The 17,379-nt window shown below is 48.2% G+C and overlaps 2 protein-coding genes across 8 annotated transcripts in view; one reads left to right on the top strand and one right to left on the bottom strand.

Annotated features, from left to right (window-relative positions):
- The window catches only part of LOC309516678 (myocardin-like), a 26,620-nt gene extending 17,687 nt beyond the window's left edge, over nt 1-8,933 (top strand). Inside the window, exons 9-14 of one of the 2 annotated variants that reach the window (XM_082195449.1) lie at nt 62-330; nt 452-596; nt 2,932-3,324; nt 4,394-4,531; nt 4,822-4,876; nt 5,280-8,933. In XM_082195449.1, coding sequence (XP_082051575.1) covers nt 62-330; nt 452-596; nt 2,932-3,324; nt 4,394-4,531; nt 4,822-4,876; nt 5,280-5,716 — 1,437 coding nt within the window. In that variant the 3' untranslated portion in view covers nt 5,717-8,933. Of the gene's footprint in view, nt 1-61; nt 331-448; nt 597-2,931; nt 3,325-4,393; nt 4,532-4,821; nt 4,877-5,279 lie in introns of both variants that reach the window. The other variant, XM_082195448.1, reaches the window with a different exon arrangement.
- IZUMO1 (izumo sperm-oocyte fusion 1) overlaps nt 6,168-17,379 on the bottom strand; it is a 23,062-nt gene continuing 11,850 nt past the window's right edge. For all 6 annotated transcript variants that reach the window (XM_082195465.1, XM_082195463.1, XM_082195464.1 and 3 more), the window contains 5 exons: nt 15,819-15,899; nt 14,546-14,646; nt 13,321-13,471; nt 11,116-11,287; nt 6,168-10,509 (listed from right to left, as the gene is read on the bottom strand). In XM_082195465.1, coding sequence (XP_082051591.1) covers nt 10,410-10,509; nt 11,116-11,287; nt 13,321-13,471; nt 14,546-14,646; nt 15,819-15,899 — 605 coding nt within the window. In that variant the 3' untranslated portion in view covers nt 6,168-10,409. The remainder of the gene's footprint in view (nt 10,510-11,115; nt 11,288-13,320; nt 13,472-14,545; nt 14,647-15,818; nt 15,900-17,379) is intronic.

Genomic DNA, 17,379 nt, shown 5'->3' with positions numbered 1-17,379 from the left:
ACCACTGTCTTTTGAGAATCCCGTTCCTGCTCTCTTTCACACACTTTGATGCCTCCCACAGGCCCCATCCAAGGTCCCTGAGGCCAGGAAGCCCCCGCGCCCCAAGAAGGCCAAGGAACCGCGCCCCAAAGTGAAGAAGCTTAAGTACCACCAGTACATGCCACCCGACCAGAAGGGGGAGCAGGCGCCGGTTCCCATGGATGCGGCCTACGCCCGCGTCCTCCAGCAGCAGCAGGTCTTCTTGCAGCTCCAGATCATGAGCCAGCAGCAGCCCACGCCCACGTCGCCAGCCACCTTCTGCGTCCGTGCCGTGCACGCTGTCCCAGCCAGGTAAGCCGTTTTGCTTCCGGGAATGCTCTTCCGAGACAAAAGCACACTAGCGAGGCCGGAGAGAAGATTGGGATGGGGAAACCCAGCGTCAGCGCCTCTCTTTTCTCCCTTTGCCCAGCAGTGCTCCAGAGCAGGTCCTGAGCTTCGCTGGGACGCCTGCGCCACCAAGTGGGCCTCACCCGCTCCCTCTCCCCTCTCCAGCCGCGCCAACCTCCCCTTCGCCGCCCAAACCGGAACTGCTGCCTGCCAACTTGGAGGAGCTAACGGTGAGTTGGGGCAGGAGGACTCCCGGCCATCACACATCGGATTCTGCGTGGGCGGAATTCCGCTCTCGGAGATGGTTTCTGCAAATCAAGTCCAGTTGCAAATAACCGCTTCAGCCGTTCTGTTGCGGTGAGAGCCAGGCTTCCAAAGAACCGGGTTAGATGGGAAGATCTAGAGGAGGGGCACGTAATCGTCAGCACAAGGGGGCAACTTTCTGAGGGCCACATGGGCAAGGTGGGGGGGCAGAGGCAGGAAGCGGGCAGAGCAATGGATGTTGCTCCTTTCTTCACACAAAAGACAGAGGTCTCTTCACATAATCTCACCCATGACCCCCCTCCATCCAGGTGAGCAAGAGGCACTGTCAGGGTGCAAGGACACAGTCCAGCCAGGCACAAGCTCTTGTTGGGAAGGGGTAGAGCAGGGCCAAAGGGAGTGGCCTAGAGGGAACTGCCATGGGCCAGATGGAGAAGACAGGAGGGCTTTATTTGTACCCGCGCCTGAGGCTCTCCACTTAGAAGGAGGACAGGCCTCCTCCTTTCCCACGAACCACCTGCCCATGAGTTAAGATCTGCATCCAAAACCCTGTCTCTGATTGCCCTCTGCCATCCGAGATAACAACAACAACAACTTTGTTATTCATACCCTGCCTACTCTGGGCGTCTTCCAAAACATATAAAAACATAATAAAATGCCAGACATTAAAAACTCCTCACCCGAAGTGGTGAGGAGGGGGCAAGGGCTTTTTCAGTGCTGGTGCCCCGATTATGGACTGGTCCCTGCACTAGTGATTAGAATAATGCACCAGACTAAGACTTTATTTTTCTTTTTAACCCCAAGCCGCCTTTGATTTCAGAGCTGTTGTTTCAATGGTATTTTCCCACGGCTTACTGCCGATTCTGTTTTATTTGGTGGTGGTTGCTTTATTCATATTTTTGTTAGGAAGCCACTTTAGACTTTAGGACTTTAAAAAACAAAAGCAAGCAAAAGGCAAGAAATAAAATGGTAGCGGGGGAAAGATATGAAGAAAGAAAGAAAGATGGACACCTGGAGTTGTGAAATGAAGGCAGGGAACTCTGGGGAAGCTTCCATCCTTGGTAATTCCTGATCTTCTAAGATGAGACTGCAGGGTATGTGCAACTTCACCTGCCTGTCATAACCACCCATTGAAGGCTGCTGACCAGCCATTCCTTTCATCTGGCAGATTCTTGGTGAGTGGCCCAGGAACTATCTGAGCTTGGAAGGGGAGACACATTCTCTCCCAACTATTAGCATCTGGTGCCCACAGTCAGAGAGGCCAGGAGCAGGTGGAGCTAAAGCCAAGGACAGGCAGAGATAACTAAGTTTTGCCCCCCATCCTCCTGCTCCTCTTTGCTGAGTTCTGCAGGCTAAGGTCAGTGGAGCAGTGCCCCGTTTTCCCTAAAGGGCTGGACTTCCCTGCTTCCAAACAAAAGGAAGACAAAATGAGGCAGAAAGAGAGAAGAGAGATCTAAGTTAACTGAGGGCTTGAAGCATCTCTAGGTATTTCTTTGGGTGCTTCTCTCCAGGGATCTAATGTGGTGGGACTTGTAGATCTGCCACCTGGCAAAAGTCTGCATGCTACACATGCCTTCACTTATCCCCCTACTTGATAAACACATGTTAATATTAATATTATCTAGAACAAGCGGAGCCTGGGTAGTGTGCTGTCATGGAACTTTTTATTGCTCAGGGAAGGGAACATGTAATAATAAAACAATGCTACACACACACACATACGTGTGTATTTTAGGGGTGGGCAGTAGGCTGTGTGATTTGCAATAGATCGGCAAGGTTTCCTGACTTGTCAGTTGTTTAACAATAGCTGCAACAAATTGACCCCTAGGCCTGCACCCTAAATTATACTGATGAATAGCGAAAGCGAGGAAGAAAACCAGGAATGGGTTGCGTGCATGGAAGGACTGTGAGCTCCGTTCTATTCTGGCATTCAAAGCAAATTCCCGGGCTCAGAATTCTTTAATGCTGACTCCCAGTCTTTTGCACCATGCTCCTGTTGGCGGATCTTTGCGGGGTGAGGAAGAGTCCTATAAAAAGCAAAGTAGATCCCACATGCCTGATACTTGACCATTCCTGGTATCTTGTGTAATATTCTATAGTACCTTTTGTAGGGCAAACGTACACAGGCCAGTTATAATGTTAAAAATGCATTATAAAAATGTGACACCAGAGGGTGCTGTAGAGCAGCGATCCGTCGTCAGTTGGAAATTGCCTTAAGAGCTATTATTGCTTGTTTTTTATAGCATTTTTACAACCGGTGTAGATCCAGCCTTAATTTCCTTTGGCTGCTGCTTTGATTCCCAGGTCTCCGAACTCCGCCAGCAGCTCCGGAAGAGAGGCCTCCCTGTTTCTGGCACCAAGCCAGCCCTGCTGGAGCGCCTCAAGCCTTACCAGGTGGCCCGGGCCAAGCCCCCACCTGTCCCGCTCTCCAGCGCCCGCTTGTCACCCTCCGACCTAGAAGAGGAGGCCCAGGCCCTGCGGGAGAAGCAGCGGGTGGCTGAGAACCTGGCGCTGAAACTCCACCGGGAGCAGAAACACCACGACGACGACCTCCGAGTGGAGCTGGAGATGCACAAACGGATCAAGAACCGCCGCAAGGGAGCACTACTGCCCCACGGCCAGCAGGGGGCACCACCGCCCTACATCCCCAAGAGAGAATGCGCCAAGGAAGGAGATGGCATGGAAGATGGCTTCATGGTGAGCAAACAAGCATTCTCCAGCTGATCCAAAAGAGAGTGAGCGGCCTCCTGGGTTGCCTGTGTGAAGGAGATTATCCCAATCGATTAGAGCAAAGCGCTAGGAGAGAGGCCACCTGAGATTTGCAGTTCTAGAGGGCTGCTGAGCCATAAGAACGTCCACAGCATTCTGCTCCCCATGGTAGCAAACCAGCTGCTCTGGGAAGCAGGAAATGAGTCCAACTGGATTCAGGTGCATTTGAACATGGAGACTCCATTCTTTTAGGCTGCAACCTTAGGCTTCAGCATGGTTAATAGCCGCGGAACAAGCCATGGATTTATCTAATCTACTTTTAAAGTCTTTAAGGCCATGACCACGTCCTGTGGCAGGGAGTTCCACAAGTTAATTGTGCATTTGTGTGAGTGTGAAGGACTTCCTTTATTTCATCCTGAATCTACTGCCAGTCAGTTTCAGTGGGTGACCCTGAGTTCTAGTATGGGGGAGAAAGAAAAGCACCTTTTCCCCATAACATGCATAATACACACCATATGCCATGGCCTCACCCCCACCGCTGTCATCTGTTCTCTAAATTCAAAACCCCCCAAGTGTTCTAGAGAACATTTAGGCTAGAGAAGCTGATACAGAGCTGTGTCCTATGAACTGCGTGTTTATCTGCTAGGGGAGTACTGGTTTGCTTGTTTCCTCACCTTAATCTGTTGCTCAAATAAGTAGGGGTGGCCCTTTTGCTAATGGTGTCTCCTAGCAAGGGGTGGGGACAAAAACCAAATTGTCTCCCTGTTGCCTCAGATAACTTAGACATTAAAGGTCAGCAGCTGGCAGCCCTAAGGCTTGGGCCCAAAAACCCTTGCCACAGAGGCACGTGTTTCCATGCACCTTGCATGTGGCAGGGCTTAGTTTGGGGGCTTGTGGGGCGTATCACCCAATGAGCTGCTAACCAATGAGCATTGGACATTTTAAAAGAAGTCCGCTTTAGCCCTGGTTGGGTAGCATCAGTGAGGCTGGTAGCAGGGAGGGTTTTTGTCTGGGGCAGAAAACGCTAGACTTTGTATTTCCCCCATTTTCCTGCTAGGTTTTGTGCCCTGCCTCCTGTGAGCCGATTAATTCTGATATGGAGCTGCCCCTTGAAATAACAGCCAGCCCCCCGGACCCAGCGCCTGGAACCCGGTCCCTGGAGGAGGAGCTCCAAGAAGCCATCCAGAAAGCTCAGGTACTGTGGGGCGAGGAGGCCCAGCTGGGCTTCTCCGACCTCTGCACATGCACTGAGGATCTCTTCCCCTTTTTAATTATAATTATCCCACATGTTCCAAGTCTGAAGTCTTGAAAACAAATTTATAGGATGAGCATCTAGGCCATATTGAGCTTTACCCCTGCCTGAAACTCATCACTGCATAGAAGACCCCTGTACAAAAAAGGACCCTGCCCCAGAGCTGGCTGAATGACTGGGCTTGGTGAGGGATCCCTTTGTAACTGCTCTTCTTTTTCCTTCCCTGTCTGCAGCTGGTGCCAAGCCAATCGATCGAAGATATCTTAGAGGAACCGCTGATGTGTTCAGGTGAGGAAGTGGCCCCCCTAACCCAGCTTACCGGCAGGGGGCAGCCGTAAACCACAATTTGCTATGGGAGAAGCTCCAAGAATGGAGCCTATGGAGCAATGATACATTTTTTTCAGAAGACTAGGAATCTGGGGCTCAAGCCCTGCTTCAGAATCATATTCTCTGCCCTGGAAATATACCCCTGAACCCCAGACAGGTGGGGCAGGATTGTTGGTTACTCAATGGTGAGCGGCAGATATTCTGCACATGCCCAAAGCCACTGTTAGCCATGCCTTCCAGTGCAAAGTCCTGACACAGAAACAGGTTGTGCGGCTTAGATCTGAATGAGCTCAGGGTTAGGAGTTATATCCTGTTTCTCCTCATCTGTTTCTCCTCATCTCCTGTTTCTCCTCATCTGCTCCAGGTGACCTTCTTCAAGCACCTGCCTTGAACCCAGAAGTCCCTGATCGAGTTGCCCCATCCCCTCAAGAAGCGTCACCACCAAAGAAACCGCGGCCCAGCAGCGAACCTCCTTTGGTGACCTCCGCCATCTTTGATTTTCCTGGTCCCTATGACTTCCTCTCGACGGCCTCCTCTTCCTCTGCGTCGCTGGACTCACTGTCCTCTGTTTTCTCCCCTGACTCTCTGGAGATGCCCCCATCTCCCCCAGATGCCTGGCAAGGAAACGGTGCCCGTGCTGGATTTGACCCGGTCGATTGGCTAGAGGCCTTGACCTCGGGCTCAGCATCAGGCCTCGGCTCCACCAGTCCTGTTGGGGGCAGCATCTTCTGCACGGACTTCTTTGATTCAACCGACCTTGGCGTCAACCACATGATAGACTTAATGGTGGAGCAGTGGTAGGCAGGGTGCTAGCAGCCCATTCGGAGACCCCAAGGCCTGGAGGGAAAGGGGGAGAATCCTCTGTATGCCCTGTAAGGCCTTGCCGGCACTGGGTACCACCTTAAATGGGTGAGAACGAGAGAGCAGTTTAACGTCAAGCATTGTCACGGGTGGTTTTGTTTCGGTTCATGCCAAGTCCAGTTGCTCTCTTAGAAGAATTAAGCACCCTGATGTTTGGGTTGTGTCAGCACCAGGCATCTCATCTTCAATGGCCCAACAGCCCCAGAAACCCTTTGCTGTCCTCAGTGATGTCTCTAGCTTGAGATGGATGAAACCAATATTTGCAAGGACAGTGGTCCAGCCAGCCTGCTGCATCAGGATGGTTCAAGACATCGAGGACATTTACAAACGTTGGAGATGAATTAAAATGTGTGCCTTTCTGCCATGCCACTGTGAAGCAGTTCTTTAAAAAAAAAAATGGTTTGGAAGGGCACCAGTTTTCAACACCACCTTCCCTGGAACCTGGGTTCTTAACAACTTTGGAAGCCATCTTGAATGAAAGCTTTGGCATATGGGTCACACTACATTGAACCTTGGAGGCCTGCATCGTTTCAACTCCAGAAGTCATTAATGGAGCAGGAAGTGCCGTGGTCTACCCTCAAAGCATCTTCAAGAGGTCATGTTGGCTCGGTTGAACCGTGAGAACAACACCAGCTCTGCACACATCTGCGTGGCCCCATAGATCTAGATGCACGCTGGCTTAGGATGAGAAATGCAGGTTCTACCTTGGTGTGGGGAGATACCATCATTTTATTGAGCTAAACAGAGGAAGTGCCAGCTCCGAAAGAATTTGGATTGTGCCATCTCAAGCCCCTGGCGCAACGGGGGAGAAGCTAAGATTTCCTGGGGCTGCCCTGAATGGGCCACACCAGCAGTGGCAACCTCATGTTTTACTGAAAGCAAGGGGCGAGCAGGAGGGATGAAAACATCTGTGTTGGGGACCGAACCATCTTTTGTGGCCGCTCAAAGAGAGATGGGATTGGAAAGGCGAAATGCAGCTTCAACCGCTCATGCCATTCTAACCCTGTCATTTTTTCTTGGTGTTGCGAAGAAGAGGGTGCATATGCAGACACAGGACTCAGGACCACTTATTTTTGATCTGGGGGTGTGGGGTGGGAAAGCTCCCAAAGGGAGCTGGATATGGAGGGATCTGTTTTCACAAGGGAGATGATGGTAATGGCGGGTCATATCCTGGTAGCCAAAGGTTGCTGGGACATTTAGGCCAATGGGCTTGTGGCAGGATCCGGGCACAGCTATGGAAACTGCTCATGAGGAAACATCTAAGCAAAGGCTTAATTCTGCTTTAATTTATAGCCATTCCATCTTTACTGGAATCCCTGAAAATTGTGGTTCTGTGAGACTGGCCCAAGGTATTCTAACAGAGAATTTCCACCGCTCTCACCAAGCTAAGGACTTATTATTCACACTTCTGTTTGCCCCATGATTTCTAGGCACGGGTCTGAGAGGTTTTTCTTTTGTCTTGTGGGTTTCCCCAGCAAAGCGCCCTGTTTACTGCCCAATCTGAACAAAGTCAATCCACTGAAAACCCAATTGGCGTTTGTTCTGATTCAGCAGTGAACAGCAGGTTTTCCTGGGGAGACTGGCAAGACTAAAGAAAAAACCTCCCAGACTCTTGCCTATAAATCATTATTCACACTTCTGTTTGCCCCATAAGTCCCTAGTTTGGTGATAGTGGAGGAAATTCTCTGTTAGAATACCCTGTTCAGTGTGGATGAGCCCTGTGTTTCTCTGGAGTTTTTGGAAGAAGGTATGTCAAGTTAAACTGAGATAATATTGCCAAACGTTTCAAAGCATACATAGTTTATTAGGGTGTGCCTGCTGCAGCTACACTCTCAAACTACAGTCTCTACACCTACATAAAAACAGGACCCACTCTGTTGCAGAAAGCGGACTCACCCCGGTCTTGTCTCACACAAACAATATTCTCTTGAGGACCAAGTGCAGGGGAAAGTACTTTTACTGCTTTGAAGTAGAAGGGGCTGTGCAGACCGTTGACTGGCTGGGCACCTGTGACATCATAAGTATAGCTTCCCCTCCCCAGAGCAGCCTTTCAGCCTCAGGTTTTAATGCATGCGTGCATGCACACATATACATACATACAGATACTGTATAATTGTATATCTGTAGTAAGAAAAAAAAGGCACCGTATACCAGAAGCATGCAGGAGAGGGCCAAAACTGGCAAGAAAACTTGCATTCCCCATAATTTGAAGAGCAAAGGCAGAGGGAAGCTGAGCTTTCCCCCCGCAGGGGTCATGGGTCCTCTTTTTTATGTACCTCTCTCTGTAACCTCAGAACAGTTTGCTGCATCAGTCATTTCAGCTGTAAAACACTTTCACTTCTGTACTGTCCACACTGTTGACTTGCCAAGTTGGATTGTATGAAAGTGAAGGCAGTTTGAGAGTGTAGGCATTAAAGAAACACCCACTTCAAAGCACATACAGTGGATCCTCGGAAGTCAAACGTAATCCATTCCGGAAGGACGTTCGACTTCTGAAAGGTTCGAATTCCGAGGCGTGGCTTCCGGCTGGCTGACAGCTAGGCTTTTTGCAGATCGGAAGCCGTGTCAGACGTTTGGATTCCGAGGAACGTTTGAAAATGGAACACTTACTTCCGGGTTTTTGATGTTCGGAAGCCGAAACGTTCAGGAATGGAGCAGTTCGAGAACCAAGGTTCCATTGTACTCCTGTTGCCCAAGAGCCAACAGTGCACACAAGGCCTGTGACTTTGCCTTCCTGGTAACATCATACATTTAACACACATGGTTTCCTCTCAAAGAATCTTGAGAACCATAGTTTAAGGGTACTGGGAATTGTAGCTGCCATTCTCAGGATTCTTTTTCTCGGGATGGAATGTGTGGCATGGGTGTGGCATGGCAACTCATAGGCCAGGGTAAACCAGTCGTAAGATGCGGGGGGCAGGATCCTTGGCATTCAGCATGCAGACTTGTGGGGTTCTGCTTATTTAAAAATCATCCAGCCGATTGTTCTCCACAAGCAGAAAAGCTGCCATGGAAAAAGCCACCAAGTTAAGCCTGGCAAGAAAGACAGCAATGTGTGTACCCTGTTCTTTCAACACAGAGACCTTCAGCATTGTAATCATCATCACCTTCCATCGCCTGCTGTCTCCAAATAAACACCATTTCTCGCTGCCTCAAATACAGGTGGATTGTTGTTGTTGTATTTTATAATACCCTCGTGAAATTGGCTTAGGTTGGTTCAAGGCGCTGTACAGGGCTTGTGTGGAGGAGAAACTCAGTAAGCCTGGAGAAATCATGCACAACAGCCAAGAAGTTTAAGTGTTGGGATCAGCCAGGAAAAGGCAGCAGCCCCCTGGTCTGTTGCAATGCCACGTCTTATGGGTGAGTACATGGGGCAGGAGAGTGGAAAAAGAAGGCTCCATGTAGTCTTCCCAGGTCCAATTATGGTTCCACTCCTCAGAGAGCCTGCTGGTTCCTCTGAACGTGTCTTTGTTATAAGTGCTTCCTCTTCTGTCTTGCTGCTCCACAAGCCCCAATCTCTGGTGCCTGCCTGAATCCTTGTTCCAGTTCTACTTTGGATAGATTTTTCAGCTCCATCCAGGGCCAGTCTTAATCCTGCTGGGACTTGCACTCCCTGTGCACCTGGGTCTTTTGATAGCCCTGGTTTCCAGGCTCCTTGTACCTCTGTAGATCTTTCCTGCCTGCTTTCAAAGAACTCAAATTCTGACTTTCGGTCCCCTTAATAACACAGGCATGGAGGACCTTTGGCCTCTGAATGCTGATGGAAGTTGTAATTAAGGACCATCTGGAGGGCCACAGGTGCCCCACATCCGTCTTAATGGAACTCACCATGGTTTGCTCTCCTTTCCCATAAAACATTAAATAAGTAAATATCACACAGACCCAGTTGCTCTCTGCCCCCGCCCCAAGCATTATATGTATATATGAGGAGGAATTTAGACTGGAAAAACAGTGGGGAAAGGGTTGGGCACTTCTTCCCCACCCACCGTTTCTCCTTAAAGCTACTGTTCCTCAGAAAAAGAGCAACATTACGTGCTTCCTGCATTGCTCCATCTGGGTCAATGGTTTCCCCCTTTCCAAACTTTTAGTCCTCCCCAGTAAGTACAGCAAGGGCACTTGCAGACTGTCAACAATCGTGGACTGGGATTCAATCACATTCCAGCAAATTCAGACTAAGGAATTAAACCTGATTTGGAGCTCTTGTGCAACAAACCTCCTTCCTCAAAATAATGGACCTCGCAATAAAGGAATGAGGTCAAATAATGTGGGATTGATTAGGCAATGTTGCATCCGTCTCCCCATAAACAAATTGGGATGAATGTTGTTAAATAGCAAACTCAACCCTGACTAGCTTATTTGCAAATAATTCAGGCTGAACGTTCACCAGGCAGGTTGTGTGGAAGCTGTTTGCAAGCCATCTCGGAGCCCTGACAGTTATGTCTTCCTGATGCCATCTTCATACTCTCCCACACAGAACCCAAGAGAGGCTTTTATCTATTAAAAGATATCCACTATCTTTATCAATAGTAGTTAAATAAATAAAGTAGACCAGCTAGTAGTACAATATAAGAGCGCCTGTGGGCAGGAATCTGTGTCTGAAGAACTTGAAAAGGGGGGGGGGGTGACTGAGACTTCACATTGCCACCAGCTCTGATGATCCACTCTCACTTTCATCATCGTCATCATCTTCCTCATCTTCTTCCCCCTTCTTACGACGAAAGTAAGCAAACAGGCTATAAAGTTAAATGGGGTTATGGAGAAAGAAAGAATTAGAGACTCAGTCAGCAGATTTCAAACTTTCTAGCTTCAGAGAATGCTTTCCTCAGGGCCTTGATCACTCACGAAACTCTATGTATGTGTCATGGAGCCCAAATATCTTGCAAAGGATTCTGGGAAGCTGCTTAGCATGAACAGACCTGACACAAGGCTTGAATCTGAGGTGGCTCCCGCCGGGAATGTAATCAAACATTTTTTGTTGCCCTTTTGATAGGATCTGAGGGAGCTTTTCTGCTGTTACTGATCCTCTTACAGAGAGTTTACCAGGCATTCCCCACTCTCGCCTTATACGCTGCTATGTGTACCTCTCCATCCACACACACACATGCACAAACACCTGAGGGTATTCTATATCCATATGTCTGTCTTTTAGCCCTCTGGGATGGTGGTGCAACCTCAAGGGTGCCAGCTGACCTGCTGAGTAGGGCGTTGTGTTATTTCCAAGCTTAAAGGGGGCATTTGGGAACAGAGGCTCTCAAGATGGAGGGGTGGACCTGGCATACCCTAGTGTTAACCTATTACCAGTCACCCTCGGGGTGCCATCCCAGCTCCCCAGGACTCACAATGCAAGAACGATGAAGACAAACAAGCCGCCTGTGCCCCCAATCACTATCCAAACGGAGAAGTCGGCTTGAGGGGGTGGAGCCCTGGATGAGATCCCCAAGGCAAGGGGGACTGTCATCGTTGTGTGTGACGGCCGGGGGAACCATGTGGTCTTCCCAACTGCAGGCACCACTGAAGAAAAGAGATTAGAAAGAGAAGGTCCTTCAATTAATATATCAGCTAGATGAATTAGTTAAAAACTCCTTAAAATAACCTTTTAAAAGGCATCCCTGATTAGGTGGACAATGCTTTTTACACACACACACACACACACACAGAGAGAGAGAGAGAGAGAGAGAGAGAGAGAGAGAGAGAGATTTTAATATAGGTTCTTATAAAGACTGATGGGTGCCATCTTAGATGATGATGATGATGATAATAATAATAATTTTATTTATACCCTGCCTTCCCCAGCCAAGACCGGGCTCAAGGCAGCTAACACCAGGTATAAAAACAATTGATTAAAATACAACGTAAAAACAAGTTTAAAATATATAGATGAGGCGATCCTTTTTCCCTCTCACACTGGTAAGAACGTCTCTTCTTCCTCCGGACCTCCTTTTTATTGTGTGTTCATGATGCCATGTGATCATGATGCTGTTGGGGGTGGGGGAGTCACACTTAATCCTATGTTTGTGCCTGGGAAAAGTTTCAGGGCGCTCGCACTGCTTCATTTCCAATCAGTGCACAACCTGTCACTTCCTGCTGAAATCCTGTAACTTTTTATACCACCAATAATAAAGCAGGATGAATCTACTAGTAGTGCACTATCACTGTGTCAAGAACATGCTGCAGAATTCACCCACACAGAAACAGCAGTTTGTAGGGGGACCTAGGATGGAGTCTTCTGTTACATACAGGCAGCGACCATTTTGCACAGGGGTTCCATTCCTGGCCACCTCCCCCTGCATGTCGGTGGAGTGTGCAAAAGCCCACTCCGCCCCGTTCTGGTCAGTCGCGCATCAACTAGACGTGTGCAATATGGTCGCTGCCTGTATGTGCAACATCGAATGGCAAATATAAAATACATTTTATATTCAAAACTATTATTTAGCCAAATGCAAGCATGCAGACATAATTAGTTAAACCTATTTTTTATTTGTCCAATAAGGCTACATCCCTAAACACACCAAGGAATAAGTTTCACTGAACTGAATAGGACGTACTTCTGCATAAGCATGTATGGCTATCTGGGATGCTTTACTATACCTTGCCTTGAGTTTCAACTGCCCCCTGCTGGCTGTTTGCCAGTACTACAGCTCTGCAAAGTAAAACGAAAGCTAGTTCATCTTAACAGAGGCTACTAGATAGATCCCTTTAGCCATATAACTACAGCAAGCAACATGGTTCTGAGGTGAAATGCATGTTCTCCATCTGCTCTGTTGAAAAGTTAGCTCCATCAGGCTCTTTCCTCAACTTTCACCAGCAGCCAGTTCATCAGGCAATTGGAGACAGAGACAGATGAGACAAGAATTCTGTAGCTGAGAAATAGTGCCTGAGGGGTTTTTGCCTGCCTGCCTGCCTGCCTGCCTTCCTTCCTATCCCTTTTCCTTTTGTGTCATGTCCTTTAGAGTGCAAACCTCTCTGGGAGACTTTTTGGTTAAAAAAAAGAGAATTTTTAAAAAATGCTTCAATTTTATTTTTAAAAAATGTACATACAAGGTGAAAATTCCCTATCCATTTCCACTTAAACAACATCAGGCAGCAGGCCTGTGAAAGTCTATGGGACCTTGGAAAGCTACTGCCAGTTGGAGTAGATAGTTTGGGACTAGGTGGATCAACAGGTCAACATCCTCACGAGAATGCATGAGGAGGCCTTGCGAACTATGTGGGATAACCTTAAACTCCAATGCCCCTGGCGCCCAAACACGCACTGCCATCTACTCATTTAGGCACATGTGAGGAGGGGTTCTCTGCACATGCACAGTTGCGCTGCTCATGACGGGCTGACGATTGCCCCTTGCATAGAGGAGCCTTCATGCATGAGACTCAGTACGTGTGCAGACCCCCTTCTCACATGCAAGTGGCGTGGTGGTGGGGGGCTAACCTATGTAGTCACATGTGTACTTTGGACGTGGCGTGTGTGTGTGTGTGTGTGTGTGTTGGGGGTATGTTATCTGAGCCCTTTAACATAGTCTACTCTTCCCCATATTCACTTAACTTACCTTGTACTAGGAAGTCAAGGTAGCTAGAAACAGTTCCCTGCAAATCTGCCATATCGCACCGGTATCTGCCCGAGTCATTTACGTTCACCTCCTTCTTTACCAGAAAGGATTCCATACTGCTGCTCATCGGTTGCAGCTTGCCTTTCACTACCTAAGAAGAAGGGTTGCATTTGGACACTAGCATTGAGAAAGAAGTGGCTTTTCGTGCATGTACAGTCATACCTCGGGTTGAATGTGCTTCGGGATGAGCGCATTACTTCCGGGTTTTGTCGCTTGCGCATGCACAGACGCTCAAAATGACGCACAGACACGGGTTACGTTTGCTTCTAGATGCGAACAGGGCTCCAGAACGGATCCCGTTTGCATCTAGAGGTACCACTGTATGTGTTTTCCTGCTGACAGGAACCCCTGCAAAGCTCTCTTTGACTCCAGCCCACCACTGTCCATGTTCAAATCCAATGCTAGGCCCCCACAGAAGGAGCACCTCCCCCTTCCCATATTGTAAGATTCTCAAGGGAAGCTCTTTCCCATCTTCCATTGCTGGGCGAGATGTGTGCTGCCGTTATGTGGGAAGCCCAACTGGCACAAGGCTAAGACTTACTTGTTTGCCCAGACATTTTACTTAGCTGGTTGTTGGTTTAGTGTGCTCTGTGGCTGTTATTGTTGTGTATTTTATGGTTTTGTTTATTTTGGGTGCCTGCTGCACAAAGGGTGAGTTATAAATATTAGTCGTTATCAGCATCAGATAATATATTTTCCACACTGGTTTGAACTCCAACTTATTTCCTTGTTAAAGTGAGGTCCAGAGTGGTGTAGTGGTTCAAAGTGTTGGACTAGGGTCCCCAGATGTTGTTGGACTACAACTCCCATCATCCCTGACCACTGGTCATGCTGGCTAGGAATGATGGGAGTTGTAGTCCAACCACATCTGGGGACCCACAGGTTCAGAAACACTGTAAGGAGACCCAATTCTCTACTGAGACATGAAGCTCACAGAGGTTGTGGCCACCTGTCACACTCTCTGCACTTAACAAGGTTGTCATGAGCATAAAAAAGGGGGCACATGTATGTCGCCCTGAACCCTGCAGCATGAAAATGTGATTGACACATAAGCTAACTCTTGGCATGGGTGGGGAGTTACAGGTCAAAAATCAGTGGCAGTAGATTTTTGGGGAGGCAAGTGGGCTGGCAAAGGGGAAGGCCACTTCTCAGAGGCACTGCCTACCCGGTAGAAGATGTATTTCTTCACACTTTGACTAAGCTTGTGCCACTGCAGAGCACAATCCAGAACCAGATCTTCATCCATTTCCACTTGTATCCTCCTTTCTGCAAAATCCAAGTATCCAAAATCTGTTCTTCTAGGTACTTAACATTTAATCCACTACTGCCCGCCACATATGCAACATTATCATTGATTGCCCACAAGTAAAACCGTTAGAACATACAAACAGCACTCTAAGAAGGCACCTTTTTTTACTTATACAGGGACACGTTGTTAGTTGTTGCTATTATTTAAAGCGTTTGTACCCTGCTCTTCAGCCTAAAAGAGAGTGGCTTACAATATAGTCAAAACAAGACAGTCCCTATGATATAGAGCCCAGCAAAGCCATCACCTAAGTACTAATGGGACTGGCAGGGAAGGAAGGAGCCTGCTGGGGATTATTGTGTTCAAGGTGGAGGAAGGGGATTGGTGAAGGGCTTGGTGGAGAAATCTGGGAGCTGGGATTTTATTCTCAGGGCAGGATGAGTTGGGTGGTCACTTGGGCATCGAGAGAGAGAGAGAGAGAGAGAGAGAGAGAGAGAGAGTCACATATTCACATAAAATGTGCATGTGCTCATTTATATAATAGATGCAAATTAGAAAAACAACCTGGTCCACCATAGTGGGGGAAACTGAGTAGGTGACTTGCGTGCCTGCTCAGCCTGTTGCCCAGGTATTGCTAAGGATGGATAGACAACCTATGGTTGCTCTCTGGTCTTATGGTTTTTTAAAACAGACATCCCTTGGGCAGAAGATTCCTGCATCGCAGGGGGTTAGACTAGATGACCCGAGGGGTCCCTTCCAACTCTTTGATTCTATGATTCTAAGGACACTAGCTGCATACAACTTCCCTCCACTGGCTGTCAGAAGCCATAGCAAGGTTTGGATTGGAGGAGGGGAGCACTCCCATTTGGTCCCAAAAGTTCTGAATTCCCACCCCCACCCCCCAAAATTGTAGCTCAAATGGGGAGAAGGGCAACATGGCCGTATTCCACTGTCAAGCCCAGTGGAAGCTTGTCCCCTAGGGTGAATGGGGCACTACTCTGCCAACTTCAGTCTCCTCCCCTCAGCCAACGTTCCCCTTCCTGCTTGCCTTCTTACTTACAAGTAGTCCCAGTGGGTCCGTTTAGACTGGCCTCGGGCGTCTTTCTCTTGAATCTCAATCCTGCCAGGCCCTGTCTTCTGCCACAGATTTGTAGGCCCCAAACTGAGCCTGCTCCCTTTTCTCAGCTCTTACCTCCACACCGGTATTTCTTGTTGCATGTGTAAGTCCGTACGAGGCACGTGAAGCAATTAGTAAGCACGTAGCTCATCACACCTGCAGAACGAGAGGACCAGAAGGAGGGTTTTGGGTTCGGGCAGAAGGGCAGAAGGAGGGTGAACTGGAGAGAAGGTGACAGATAGTGGGACAAGCACAGCAATCTGGCTCACCAAACACAAACTCCCCTGGGAACAAATCTCTTGGGAATAAATGATGGCACTAGAAGAAGAAGAAGAAGAAGAAGAAGAAGAAGAAGAAGAAGAAGAAGAAGAAGAAGAGGAGGAGGAGGAGGAGGAGGAGGAGGAGGAGGAGGAGGAGTTTGGATTTGATATTCTGCTTTATCATTAGAGTCTGGTCTGGGACCGTAATAAATTCAGTTCAAATGATGGCAGTGGCCTTGTGCAGCTCCTGTTCATTGCTGCTTTGAGGCTGGAACATAGGGGTCACCAGCTGATTCTATGCCTCCACCCCTCTGGTCTGCCCCACTCCTACACCTATAACAACAGAAAGTAGTGCATGTGTGAAGATAAGCATTGCCATCCTGGGTTTAGCACATTGGTGTTAGCAAAAAACAACAACAACAACCCAGCTTGCCCGTCATTTTAAATATAACTCAAACACCCTGACACTGAAATTTCATAATGAGCTGCTGGGTCAGGCCAATTCTCACTGTGGCCAGCCAGATGCCTATGGGAAGCCTGCGGAAAGCAGGATGTGATCACAAGAGCACTTTCCCCTTCTGCTGTTTCCAGCCACTGGTATTCAGGAGCATTACTGCCACCTGAAAGCAAAGCATAGTGAAGGGGAGTGAAAGCATTCAGGACAAGAAAGGTAATAGTTTTTATTTGCTACTGATCAGTAAGGGAGATTCTTACCAGTTCAGCATATCAGAGTGAGAGCACTCGTGGGACCAGGTGTGGAGTGTAAAGCAGTCAATTCACTCTCTCTACTACCCACCAAACTCAAACCTAATCAAGGAGTCAGCTATACAGCTGCAAATAAAACGTTTTAAGTGTGTTTTAAGTGCAATATACAATGTGACACTAGATGGCGGTGGTGAGCCTCATGGAAAATTCAATGGTGTTTTTGTTTTTTGTTTAAAAAAAAAACGCTTTAAAAAAAGAAGAAGCCTTTTCAGAACAGTTCTCATATGTGCGTAGATTCCACCCAAGTCATCCTTGGCACATCTAGATTTGATTTCCTCAAAGGCCCTAACAGAAAAAGCTCCACACCTGAGGCACTGACACCAAGTGTAGTCACTTTAGTACTCACTGGCATTACTTAAGGTAAGAGTGAGCAGATTTCTTAGCATACCTCTGGCTGATTTGCAGTAGATCTGCAATTGTTTAACAGCAGCAATAGGGTTTCCGCCCCCTTTAAATTAGGCTGCTAAGACTAAGAAAGCTTGGAAGATGACATGGAATGGAGTTTCAGGTGAAAGGATGCTGAGCTTGGTTCAGGTACAGAGAACAAAGTCTGTGCTTTGTTCCTTCAGTGCCTATTTCTTCCACTGCCACCTCTGTTTCTGCCTTTCTGC

This window comes from Podarcis vaucheri (genome assembly GCF_965113315.1).
Source record: "Podarcis vaucheri genome assembly, chromosome: 13".
In the NCBI taxonomy this organism is placed as follows: Eukaryota; Metazoa; Chordata; class Lepidosauria; order Squamata; family Lacertidae; genus Podarcis; species Podarcis vaucheri.
The sequence above is the reverse complement of the archived record's forward strand: the minus strand, read 5'-3'. Positions and strand labels throughout refer to the sequence as shown.